Here is a 14,378-nt window from a genome sequence, read left to right on the forward strand (position 1 = left end):
AAGCTTCCAGTAGGAAAGCCAGGAAACAACTTGATTTTCTCACAGAAACACCAGTAGGCTCAGGAAATGGCAACACCAGGTTGCTCTGGAAGGGCAGGGTGAAGGTGTGGCTCAAAACAGGAAGACTGAAAGTTCTTTGAAGATATGTTAGAGATATCCAGATCCCCTCTGATACTCCATGCTACCAAGAGGCTACCCTTCTTTAGCCTGGCAGAAGAACGGAAATTTATACTCTGAAAAAGTAAAACAGAGTATCTCTGGACTGAAGAATGTAAGGAAGAGTTGAGAATGAGGAATACCATCAAAAACAGGGGGAATGCTAACCTATACATTCTGAAGGCTGAGTCGCTCTTGACCTTTTCCCCTACCAGCTCCAAGGATACTGGTAGCCAAGCTCATTTTCTCCAGGTAGGAGTCTGAACAAACTTCTGAGGCAAATGAGCAGGTAAAGACAAAATACCTAAGATAATAACATTACAGGTTCACCAACTAGACAGCCCAGCCTAATCAACCTATATTGAAGCCCCCCGTGAGCAAAGCCCAATACAGGCACACAGAAGTTCCAACCAGATTTTTTATTTTTTAAGAGCCCCTCACTTAAATATGAACAGCAACCAGGATCACCAAAACGTGGAGGAGAAAAAAGAAAACAAAAGAAAACTAATACGAAAGTTAAAGACCAAAAAAAAAAGCCTTGAAGAAACAGACTTTTCAAAAAGAAAACAAAACAAAATTCCTATCCTCAGAGATAATATATTGCATCCATGAAATAAAAACAGGATCTATTTAAAAAAAAAAAACCTGAGCAAAAGGGATGTTTTGTAAATTAAAAAATATAGTAACAGAAATTCAATAGCAGGATGACAAGATAAAGTTTAGGAAAAATTTCTCAGAGAACAGAGCAAAAGACTAATGGAAAATAGCAAAGACAAGACAATTAGAGGACCAGTCTGAGGGATCCAATTTCTAAAGAACAGAAGTTGTATGAAAACAGGAGAAAATTAAGAAAAGGAGATCAAAGAAATAAAATTTCCTAGAGCTGACAGACAGGAGTTTCCAGACTTAAAAAGACCAATGAGTGTCCTGCACAATAGAAGATGACAGATTCAGAATAAAAACAATGGAACAATGTCTTCAAAATTTTGAGGGGAAATTTTTCCAATCTAGGATTCTATACCCAGCTAAACCAACTAGTGACCATGTGTGAATGCAGAGATCTTCAGAAATGCAGTGTCTTAATGTAGTCATCTGGCAGCGTTCTACACCTCCACCAGCAGAGTATGAAAGTTCCAATTGCTCTGGACTTTCTCAATATTTGGAATTGACAGTTTTTTTTTACTTTTGTTGGTAACTAATTAAAAATAAAATAATATGTATCTTCAACCTAGCTGTTACAGATAGCAGAGGGTATCCACAACAGGGAATAGCTGCTAGAAGATATGCTTCCACCAAAATGAGGAAATAAGAGGAAAACACAGGATTCAGAAAATAAGGAAAACAAGAAAAAAGGTGAAAAGAATCCCCTAGACAATGACAGAGACCCCCTGGACCATAGCTGCCTAAAATGTGCTGAAAGACACTGCGGTTTGCCTTGAATGGGTTATAGGTTTACCTAGGTATTCACCTCAATCCTAGGCGTGGTTAGTAGGGGTGGAGGCTGCTGGAGCCCCTATGACACCTTGGCCACATGCGGTCTCAGCTATTTCCCATAATCTGTGTTATACACATACCGTCAGTATCTACGTGAGCTCTTATGTTAAAAGGGTTGGGAAGCAAGTCAGAAGGCCCTCAGACAGATTTATTAACAAAGACAAAACTGATAAAATACGTTCTGTGTTTGGTGAACATTTTGAGAGGTGATTCATACAACATGGAAAAAGAATTTAGAATTGAATTAGTGAAACAGACAAATAAAACTAAGTGAAAAAAAAGACAATACAAGAAGTTGTATAAAAAAGGTAGTAGTATATACTACTTAGCTCAGCAGTAAACAGTGTTTATTTAACTATAATGCAAACAATGAATACTGGCTGACCAAAAATTATATAGTTATATTGGAAGAAGATAGGAAAACAAAGAAAGTGTGTGTGTGTGTGTTTGTATGTGTGTATGTGCGTACGCGCACTTAGAGGTGGAGCAGGGGGAGTGAGAGAGAGCTAAATTCTCACCTTCCACTGTGGGAAGTTAATAAAACACTGCTCAAAACTACAAAAACAAAATCAAGAAATAACATGTAACAAGAGTAAGATAGAAGATTTGAAAGCAATTGTTTCCACAGAGAAAAATTATGAGCCACAATACCTGGTAATTCCCAGGGCATCAGTCACATCATGGTCTAGGCAATGGACAGCTTCCATGGCTGTACACAGGGACCGTGGGCAGAAGTGACAAATACCTTATAAATGAAACACTACTGAATAGCATTCTAGAGCTTTAAACTACTGCAAAATGACTGATAAACAACTCTCACTTAAAATACTGATGTTAATAACATATAATTATAAATAAAAATATCAAATTTTACTATGGACCTGGGTCATTTTTCCTCCTGAATTTCCTTTTTTAAATTAATTAGTTCTTTCTCTATTTTACTTTACTTTGACTGTATTTCCTCTTATAAAGATTGCTCTTCAATGATTATATTCCTGAAAGTACGGAATCACTGTCTTGCCATTGCTGACTTGTTATGGGTTTTGTGGTAATGAGTAATGTGATCTTAGAATAATTCCTTTATCTTTTATTTCACTCAAACTTCAAAGAGTATCCCTCTAATTCTAGTATCCTTAAGTGGCAAAGTGGTTAAGAGCTTGGCTGCTAACCAAGAGATCAGCATTTTGAATCCACCAGCCACTCCTTGGAAACGCTATGGGGCAGTTCTACTCTGTCCTATAGGATCGCTATGAGTTGGAACTGACTCGACAGCAGTGTTTTTGTTTTTGTTTTTCAGTTTTTTTAAAAAAGTCAACTAGTCTCCAAAGGAAATAATAAGAACTAATACTTGTTTAGCAGCTTCACAGATATCACCATATAATTTACTTTTTGGACCTTAGGGCAAGAATTATCACCACTTTAAAAATGGGAAAAAAGTTTTAAGAAGTCACCCTAACACAGTCAGTGATAGCCCTAGAATGCAAAATATTATGCCATTAAAAAAAAAAGTTAAGCAATACAATTTTAAGTAAGCAGTAGTTTTAGGACAACAATGATACAGCTACATCAAGCTAACTGTAAAACGAGATTCACAGACAAGAATTGCCATTAGAATTTAAGAAAAGAGTATTTTATTTAAGGATTCAAGAAAAGAGGCTGATGTAAAAAGGAAGGGCTTTAAAATAAGGGGTAGGATTTGACATGGGTCTTGAAATGCAGGTTCAGTTTGGATAGGTGAAAAGGAAAAGGAGAGCATTTTAAATGAAAAACAGACTTGAACCTAACTGCCTGGGTTCGAATCCTGGCTCCACCACTTAATGTATCCGTGACTCTGTATCTTCATCTGTAAAATGAAGATGATATTAACAGTACCTCCCTCATGAGACTGTTGTGAGGATTAAAAGAATTAACAAGAATGGGCATCCAAGGTACAACCATTGGTCTCTATTCACCTGGAGCAACAGAAGAAGAAGGAGAGTCAGGAATAGGAGGATATGGAATGTGCAGTTGATTGCCTCCACAAACAACTGCCCCCTTTGCCAGGAGAACAGAAGAACTGGATGGTGCCCGGCTACCACTGCTGAACATTTTGATTAAAGATTCTACAGAAGACTCCTGATTAAAAGAGGGAAAACACAGAACAGAATTTCAAATTCTCATGTAATCCAGACTTTCTGGAGCCATGAAGGCCGGATGAATCCCGGAAACTACTGCCCTGAGATAATCTTTAAACCTTAAACCAAAAATATCCCTAAAGTCTTCTTTAGATCAAACAACAGTTTAGCTTAATTAGCAAAGAATGTCTGCCTTTAGCATTGTGCTCTTTTAAGAACCATCTATATGGGATCAAACTGACAACAGCAACTTGTAAGATTAGACACGAAACTTAGGGGGCAGTAAGTTTGTAAGTATGTTCATGGGGGAGGAACAGTTCAGAAAAGGAGAGCGAAAATGGCTGCCCAACTTGAAGAATGTAGTCAGCATCACTGAATTGTACACATAGAAACTGTTGAATTGGTGTACGTTTTGCTGGGTATATTCTAAACAACAACAAAAATCAATTATTAAAAAAAGAACATGTATAAAGGCATTTAGAGCAGTGTGAGAAAGGCAGGAAGCACTAGATATGTACTAACTACAATTATGACTTGTTTTAGGAGTGTAAAAACACAGGTTGTCAAAAAAGGAAAAAATGAAGTAACTATGAAATACAAAATCCTATTTTTCATTTTCACTATCTTATCTATGTATCTAGGCAAATAAATTAGAAGATCATAAGATGGTCCCCTAATTCTTAAACCTGCAACTAAGCATATTTCAAATCCAGTAAGGAGGAAAATACTGGAAGCATAAAGGGGGAATTACCATGTACCAGCTGTCCAAACTTTACATTGCTATTTCTCATTATTCCTTACACTAAGGGCAAACCAAAAGAAGATCTTAAAGAAACCATTTTTAAACAGGATTTACAAAACTAAGGGGAAAAAAGTGTACGTACTAAATATAAGAACATTCTTTCAGAGTCTGATAAATTCAAGCTTATATATACAAAATTTCTCAACAATTACTATAGGTATATGTTTCAAAACATTTATTTTTACATTTACAATTATTAAACAAAGATAAAGATAGTACACCAAAGGATACTTATTTCTGTAAAAACATACATATAAAAAAATGCTGAAGAAAATACACAAAAATAGCGCTTACTGTGTTCAAGTGGCGAACTCATGGATTATTCCTCCCTTAATTTCCTAAACTTCCTACAGTGGTTCTACATTATTTTAACAACTAACAAGTGATTTTTGAATCACAGCATATGGTTTGTAATGAACTCTGAAAGGAAATCTGATCTACTTCCTTAATAATCCACAAGTTCACTAAGAATACCTTAAAAATCTTTTTAAAAAATGATTCAGTTTCTTTAACATCACATAAAACATAATCTTAGTTTTGTTCAAACTTACTAATGTTACAATTTCCATCTTCTTTTTACGTAGAATTTTAATTTGCCAGATGACATCTGAGTGGTGTGGAAAAACAGAACCCTTGTCATTCCACTTTATGTGTATCGTAGAAGTTGAAAAATCAGCAGACAAGTTCAAGATCTCTGGAGTATCCGGAATTAAGGCTTAAAAAAAGGAAAGCAAAGACAAAACTTACTAAGTAATGACTTTCATACTGCAATTCCATTAATCAACTTATTTTAGACTTTATTTCTTCCTGATCAAAAATAAATCGACAAGAATTAAAACTGAAACTCTCAGACCAATTACTGAAAAATAGAGAATATATGTTTATTTATACAGACAGCTCCCAACGACAATCATCTGCTGGCTATTTCGAACCCAGAATACATTTTCTAATACAGCAACTGGATTCCCCACAATACTCTAGTGTCCTCTGGTCTGAACTCTGAGACCTACAAGTAGGTAACATCAAAGAGAAGTACAAGAGCTTCTTTTATATCACTGCCAGGTCGTGCCTTAGAAAACAACAAAATATGGAAAGCTTGCTTTGGTAAAGTTTTCCATTTGTCTTCTCTGAAGCCTTCTTCCTCCTCTCCCAGTATCAGAGCCCCTCATGGTGACCCCATGTGTCAGAGTAGAACTGTGCTCCATAGGATTTCCAGTGGCTGATTTTTCAGAAGTAGATGGCCAGGCCTTTCTTCCGAGGTGCCTCTGGGTGGACTCAAAGCTCCAACCTTTGCACCACCCAGGTACTCCTATCACTGGTTACAGAGATCACTGAATAGCAGCAGGACTGCAGTAAAGACTAAGACACTGCGTAAGGAAGCCAGTGGGCTGCTGTGCAGAAGTAGTGTGAGATCAGAAGCATTTCAGATCCTTGTCACTGTTTAGCAGCAGTATGCAACACAGTTTGCAGAAGCTGGAGACAAGAGATAACATGATCAATTAGGAGACAGCGAAATCCCAGCTAGATTACTAACGATATGGATTGTAATGCCATGAATGAAAAAGGAAGGACAAAAGCTAATGAGTATTTCAAAGAAATGACTGGGTCTTTTGAAGGATTTGTTATAAAGAGAAGGGGAAACATCTAAGAGTTCTCTTAAGTTTCCAGCAAGCAGCAAGAAAGACAAAAGCAGTCAGGAACCAGTGTGAAGAGACACAGAAGACTGGATAGGGATGACTAAGTGTCAGCGGAGAATAGATGATCAAATGGAAGATTCTACAGAAAAACAAAAAGTCAGAACTGTGGGTAAAGACTCAAGAGTAACTCGCAGACTGTTGCTGAAGAAACAAGCAGGAATGCATAGAGATAAAACCACAACTGATCGCTACGACCCCCAAGGAAGCAGAGACGCCGGCCAAGAATTCTGAAAGTATGATATAGAAGCAGAAGGCAAAAAAGAGAAAACCAGGATCACTGAGACCAAAGAAACTGGCTGTCATGTGGGCCAAATAACACAGAGCTCACAGAGACGGACATAAGAATGCTCACTTTGGTGTGGGCGCTGTCAATATTTGACAAAGTTTGGAGAGCAGTGGGCTCTGAAGCTGCATTACAAAAGGCAAAGAGGAAAGCTATGCTCAAGGGTTTGGGCATCCAACAGAAATAAAACTAGTAAATTAAAAAAAAAAAAAAGTTGGCAGAAAGAAGTAAGGTATCCTTGTAAATCTTAACGTCTTTAAGGCATAGGTAAATTATTGAAAATTCTGGATTAGTTGAAAATGAAGCAGTGTACGAGCTTGTTCAGTTCTATGGGATGTAGGCTTTCTGGCACGAAAGGCAGAAAGACTCAGGACACTCCTGCGTGTTTCCTCCTCTGAGTACAGTACAGAAATGCAGAGATACAGCCTCTCTGGTCGCATTTCTATCCTGATCCTTCCCCATGCAGCTCAAAGACCAATCAAATAAATTACAGAAAACAAAAACTAAACCGCAGGAGCATGCAGGGGCAGGAAAGCTGAATTTCTAAACAGGAGAAACAGCAGAGCCAACCAATATAACTTAGTCAGTCTCCAACCTTACAAAGACATGCATTTACTAAATTTAACTAAATTGTGCTGACCAGTGCTCTACACGGGACTTATGTAAAATAAACAAACAATAAGCCACCAATTACACAGCTATGCAAGGACAGTGGAGAATGCTTTACAGGAGAAGTTTTAAGTAGAAACTGCTTTTAAAAAAGGAAAAGCACAGGCCAATGAGGAGAAAGACGTTTTAGTGCCAGGTGAAAGCCCAAGGTGCCAGCGTGACCAGAACAGAGCAAGAGGCTTCAGACAGCTCAAAGCGAGAGGGGCACAAAGTAGGTTCTAGGAATGGGGCTCTTCTTTCAAATGATTCCAGATGTCACAATGTAATAAAGATTATAAAATGTGGGAGTATTTCACAAAACAACGCTCATCTATTAAAATGCTTTCCTCCCTATAAAGTGTACATCATTTAAATTTTATCTAAATAGTAGTGAGCTTCTGTTCAAAACAAGTCATATCTAATATGTCAAGCTAAAGACAGTAATAGCTACAATTACAAACACAGGAATTAAAAAAGGCCAAACACCCACGCACTTTTTTTCCTTCCCTTTCTTCATAGTATACATGCAAGTTTTTCCTAAGCTCCCATGCTCTGTTATCTGCATTTCTTTCCAGCTAAAACAGACACTTGATGACAATGTTAACTTGCTTTCTAGAAACTCAGAGCTTTTCAGCTAGGGTAAAAATTTCATCAAAGGCTTGCTTATTTATTTATCTATTTTTTAAGCTAGTACAGCTTTATACATGGTTTCTTCCTTAGAACATCAGGAGGTCAGGAACCTTCCCAACTCTTGTATAGGATCTACATTAGGATGCAAATTTTCAGGTTATTTTAAGAAACTTAGATAGCAAAAGACTTTTTGTGTGCTTCCTCTTGCTAAGTAGATACACACATACACACATATATGTACGTGCGTGTGTATATGCACGCACACACATATATAAATGTTAAATATCTTCCCTGCTTTATACATATATCGTACCATCATCTTCAGATCTGGATAAAACTTAACTTCTCATAAATTTAGTAGCAAATTTCCAAAGTACTCAAGTCTTCTAATCCACAGCTCTACTATCATTTAAGAGCTTCTTTTACACACGCTGAGGCATCTACCTTGCTCTCTTATATTCACCTAATTTGCTTTTTAACTTTCTTAATCTAATCCTGTTATTCTAACCATGACCAGGCAACTGATTGTTAAAAATGCTACCAATAAACCAGATGATATGCAAAAAACAATGAAGTATTAACTGGGACTGAGTTACTTACAGTCTGTCTTGATTTGCCTTTCTAATTATTTCAAACACTATCATCTTCCTAGACAAGAACTTTGTGTACCTATTGCAACAATCAGATATCACAAACTGGCTCTCTTACAGAATCATGGAGGTTTTTCAAAATCTGGAATAAAATTAAGTTAAAGTCCTCATACTTTACTACAAAATAATTACAGATGGATGAAAGATTTAAATCAAGCATGAAAGCAAAACCAAAAACTCAGAGAAAAATATCAAGAGATTCTATCTTGATAAGAAAAATACCACAAAGTTTTTTAAAAATATTATAAACTTGGAAAAATATTTGCAGCAAATATGACAGAGTCAATAACCTAATAGAGAGAAACCTCTTGTCAACTGTTGAGGAAAAAGATGACTAATGCAAGAGAAAAATTACAAAACATGTGAACAAGCACAAAGAATAAAGAATTTTTTAAAAAGAAATGCAAGAACAACAGAGACATAATTTGACGGCTATCAGATTGGAGTGGCAAAAACAAAAGAGATGGGTAATACCCAGCACTGGCAAAGATGTGCGGAAGCAGGCACTCTAATAGCTGTTTGTGGAACAGCAAAGAGGTACAAAGTTTTGAAGAACAGTCTATACCAAGAGTCTTTTTAAAAAAGGGAGTATCTTTAATCTAGCAATCACAATTCCAGGAATTTAGCCTAAGTAAATCATCAAACTCACAAACAAATTCACAAACAAAAGACGTTCATTAAAGCACTGGTGGTTGCTGTTAGGTCAGTTGTTAGGGCCAGTCAGTTATGATATTCAAAAACCGGAAATAAAAACTTAAATGTCAATAATAGATCACTTAGTTATGCAATCTCCCTTCAACGGAATACTACACAGCCATTAAAAATAATGTAGATTGATACAGATAATAACTTGAAAATATGTCTCATGTCTCTGTTCGGCAATTACAAAGTAATATGAACCCTATCTGCATATTATATGCATACAAAATATATTTATTAATAGTATTTCTCTCTGGGTGCTGGGATTATGGCTGATCTGTCTTCTTTATAACTCTGCATATTTAAATATTCTGCAGAGAATGTACTACTGTATTATCAAAAAGAAAACTTCATGAGATCAAAGTTTATGATTTAAATAAAATTCATGTGTCCAACTGATATACCTTAAAAATCTCAAAATTTACCATAAATTGGGTTTACCATAATCTATGTTATTATAAACAATATTCTGACTTGTATCTCACATACAACTATAGAAATCAACACACGGTTCTTCTCTCATTATCTTGAAAGACAGCCCTAAGTAGCACTGTCAGAAAATGGGACATACTCTACATTCCTGGACAGCATGCTTTGTGATTTTGCTTCCATCTGTGCTATCCCAGATATGGGCCAACCAAACATGCATCTCGTCCAAAAAACTGGACAAACTGCCAAGCTAATTATATTTTCTTTCCTATGCTTCAAGGTAAGTCATCCTTATAAGACTCAATATCACTATAATGTAGTCTCATAACAGTTGTCAGGGGCTGACAAATCTACTTGCCCCATTAAAAGAGTCAAGATTAGTGGGGTTTGTAAGGTATTGTTGTGTAGCAAAATCTCCATCTCTGTCAGTCTGGGTTTATTTCGTGCTTCCAATCTGCTTGTAGCATATGCCCTATACATTCAATCCACAAATCTGTAGTAAATTCCTGCTACATTCAAGGCACTGTGCTAGGTGCCGGGTGTAGAAGACAAAGTCCTTCCCTCACGGAACCTATATTCTTGTGGGGGAGACACACAGTAAAGCTAATTACACAATAAATTATTAATACAATTGTGATAAGTGCTACAAAGAGAAGTACAGATTGGATAAGGGTATGTCAAGAAATGAATAAGATCTCCTTTGGAGGGGGTTGATCAACAGGTATCCAAGAAACTCTGGAAGGTGTAGAGGAATCAACGAGGCAAAGGAGTTAGAGTATCAAACTGAAGGAAGGATCTTTAACTCTGTGACATCTATTTTGACTGGAAGACAAGTCGGCTTCCTTCCTGATCTTGACTATAATCTACAATCCACAGTAAAGTTGCTGGGTAGATGAAAGTCTTAGGGTAACAACTAAAATTCAAAAGAACGGTAAGTTTCTGTCAACGAGAAAGCACCACAATACAACAAACGCAGTGTTGTGAGCTATTTTAAAATCAATTTTCTTTGAAGTAAATACTTACAAATGTTTTCTTCATTTAGTATAAATCTACTTATAGAACTTCTACTACCATGTAGAGGATTTATTGATATTTCATGATCCCCAGGTAAGAGAGCTGGGATTTTTGTATTTGTTTTCTCTGATCGATAACAAGAATGGAACCTGCAAATTAAGAAAAAGCATTTTAATTTAGAAGATAAAATTATAGTGCAATTTTCATAAAAACCTGAGTAACTAAAGACTACGCGTATGGAGATATATATATATATACATATACACACACATATATATATGTTCTTAGGTGCTGTCGAGTTGATTCCAACTCAAAGCAATCCTACAGGAGGACAAAGCAGAACTGCCCTATAGGGTATCCTAGGCTGTAGTCTTTATGGGAGCAGATCACCAGGTCTTTTCTCCTGTGGAGCCACTGGTGGGTTCAAATGACTGACCTTTATGTTAGCAGCCAAGTGCTTAACTATTGCACCACCAGGGCTCCTTATATAAATAACTGATGAGGGCCAAATGATATCTGTTCTTATGAGATGAATTAAAGCTCTCATTTATAAAGCAGAACATGGGAAAGGCCGTATCTAAATACGTTTAGCGCAGGTTCCACTGTGGTTATTCAATAAACATCAGTTCATCAAACTCTGTCACCAAATTTAGCAGACACTGTTCTAAGAGAAAACATGTATCATATTCCCTCATCACAGCAACTCTAAATTAATAATTACATCACAAATAAATTCAAAGCAAATACACTTGCGTAACTTTGTACATAGCACTTAAGGATTGCAATTAGAAAAGGAAACTGTCGTTAGGGCCCTCAAGTCAATTTCGACTCATCGAGACTCCAGGTGACAGAGAAGAACCGCCCCACAGCGTTTTCTAATCTCTTTTCTGTAATCTACTTGACGAGAAGACAAGTCAGCTTTTTTTTTTTCTGTAATCTTTACAGAAGCAGATGCAGGAGCTGCTGGGTGGGTTCAAACCGCCAACCTTTTGGCTAGTAGCCTAGCGCTTATAAATTCTCCAGTAATCTGGTGTGTGCCCACAATACACAAACCTGGAGCAGCTTGCTACTCTAAGTGTGGTCCAAGGATCAACGATAAATAACATTATTTGGAGCTAATTAAAAAATGAGACTTCCAGGCAAACTACCCTCTCCCAATCCCACCAAGACCTACTGAATCAGAATCTACGTTTTAACAAGATCCCTAGATTATTTGCCACACACATTTAAGTTTGAGAAGCACTGCTCTTCTAGGCATGATGAAAGAAGACAAGTAAGTAGTAGACAACGTGGTCCCCTCTGCTTTGAAGAGACAAATATCAAATATAAATTGGCTTCGTATCATAGTATTTCTCCTCACTCTCTTTCATCACATTAAAGAATTAAGTCATGATTATTTCAGCCTTTTAAGAGTTCAAAAACCCTTTTTCAAATCTAAATGTGAACATATAACAGGGTTATACACACGACACAACTACCAAAAAGGAGGAGAAACACAGTGATGGGGCTAACAGGCAGAAGAGGGGTCTCAGCGGCAGCAATTCTAGATGGGGAAACAGATTCTGGGAGGCTAAATAACTTAATCAAAAACAAAATGCTAGGAAAGCTGCAGAAGCAGTAGCTGAACCCAAAATCTAGTGTCTCTGGTTGGTCAGAAACCCAGCCCTTGCTGCCCCTGCTAGCCTTCCTGTGATGGTTGAGGTTGTGCGTCAACTTGGCTGGGCCACCAGTCTCAGTGGTTTGGTAGTTATGATGTAGTTTGGCAGTTGTACAATGTGTCATCATTTCCACGATGAGATTTGATATAATGTGATCACCTCCATGATGAGACCTGCTGTGAGCAGCCAATCATTTGAAAGGGAGTTTCCTTGTGCGTGTGGCCTGCACTGAATATAAGTGGACATTCTGGCAAGGCTCAGGAGCTTTTGCTCACTCTGGATCCTGCAGCTGGCTCCTGTTCATCTGACCTCCGGTTGTTGGGACTTGAGCTAGCAGCTTACCTGCAGCCTTGCCTGTCGACCTCGTAATTCATCAGTCTTCACAAGCCTGTGAGCAACAGCCCTGGTCTCTGACTGGCCGATCTTGGGTTCACCAGCCCCTGCTGCTATGTGTAACAGGAGAAGCCTCTATCTCGAACCACGGACCTGGGATGTTCTAGCCCCTACAACCGCATGAGCCATTTCCTTGACAGAAATCTCTCTATATAATTTATACGCTTCCCTGGTTTTGTTTCTCTACAGAACCCAGCCTAAACACTTCCTCTGAGAGTACGCTCTGGGCCCTCATGTTTTCCATACCTAGACCAACCCACCACCCTGTGGCTCCTCATGCTGAGGTGGAGCTCATGGGTGCTGATGAAAGACATGAAACTGGCTATCTGTGGCTCCTTCAAAAACACCCTCAATGTTTCCACTTCTGTGCCTTGGCTCACACTTCATTTTAAACAAAGCATCCTGATCCATCAGCTCTGCTTTCAAAATGCTTCCAGGTCCCATGAAGCCTTCTCCATTATCTCTTCAACAAAAGTGATCTTTTACCTGCTCCACAGCCCCTCATGTCCCTACAAAACTACTTTGGATGTTCTTTTTATAATTCATGTACATTTCTAGTTTCCCCATGTAAATTTCAACTACAGCAAAGGGACTTTCCATGCCTCTTGCACCCCCTGCCCGCCCCCCGCAGTGTCTAGCACAAGCCCCCCTCATATTATTCACGTAGGACTGTGGACTTGAACAGGGCTCCCGCTCACCTCCTTCTCAACCTCAAATGGTGAAACTTGTTGATGTGCCAGCGATACAAAATCACCCAAATTCTCCCGGTACATTATGTCATTTCATATGTTCATGCCATTGTGCCCAGTATCCTTTCAGGCTGGAATGTTCTTCTGCCTTTTTTCTGCTGAAAAAACTAAGTGTTCCCACTCCACAACTACCCCATTTCTGGCAGCCTCTCTGGAACTCGTACTCCAGAGTCCATGCTCACTCAGTCCTTCACAGGTCATTTACGGCAACGCTTAACTGACAGCATTGTGGACGTTTGTTTATTGCAAACTCCTTGGGAGCCAGAACCAACTTCCTGTCTTTGTGGCCTGTGGTAGTCACTGGTACTAGTTGCCAAATTTTTCAGTTCCCCCTTCTGGGCCCATGGCAGGACTGCACTTCCCTGCTACTCTGAAGCAGGCATGGCAATGAGACTTTATTTGGCCAGAGAAATTTGAGAGAAAGTTACGTCTACCACTTCAGGAAGGAAGCTGTAGAAGCCAGCATGGGCTGTGCTCCCTTTCTTACCCCTGCCGTGCACCTCCTAATGCTCCAGACGGTAAGGAACCCCCAGGCTGGGCTCTAAGGGAGAGATGGGGCAGGGATCCCAGCTGACCCATAATAAGCAAAGAACACAAGCAGGAAATAAGCCACTAAGATTTGAGGGTTATTTGTTTCTGCAACAGTCTAGCTCTTCCTGACTGATAAACTACCCCAATGCTTAAGATAATGCTCAATAACAGAACACTGAATGGGATAGTCTGAAAGAGAAAAAAAATGTGACTGTATTTAAATAAACATTTATGTTAATTGACTTTAGGACCACTTATTAGCACATGGGAACTAGGTGCTGCCACCCTGCACAACTCCTGCAGCGCTGCTAAGCAACTCCATGCCCTGCTGGGATTAGGGAAAAGCAATGGGAATTGCTCTGCTGTACAGGCATCCCAAAGGCATCAACTCTAGGCTTAGGAACTCTAGTCCATGCTAAGATTACTTGAGA

At 38.4% G+C, this 14,378-nt stretch overlaps 1 protein-coding gene across 1 annotated transcript in view; it reads right to left on the minus strand.

The window, feature by feature from the left end:
* LIFR (LIF receptor subunit alpha) overlaps positions 1–14,378 on the minus strand; it is a 111,358-nt gene that overhangs the window by 30,131 nt on the left and 66,849 nt on the right. The window contains exons 3-4 of the mRNA XM_012558920.2: positions 10,626–10,765; positions 5,118–5,281 (exon numbers count right to left, since the gene is read on the minus strand). Of these exons, the coding sequence (XP_012414374.1) occupies positions 5,118–5,281; positions 10,626–10,765 (304 nt within the window). The remainder of the gene's footprint in view (positions 1–5,117; positions 5,282–10,625; positions 10,766–14,378) is intronic.

Source organism: Trichechus manatus, unplaced genomic scaffold (assembly GCF_000243295.1).
Source record: "Trichechus manatus latirostris isolate Lorelei unplaced genomic scaffold, TriManLat1.0 scaffold00197, whole genome shotgun sequence".
In the NCBI taxonomy this organism is placed as follows: Eukaryota; Metazoa; Chordata; class Mammalia; order Sirenia; family Trichechidae; genus Trichechus; species Trichechus manatus.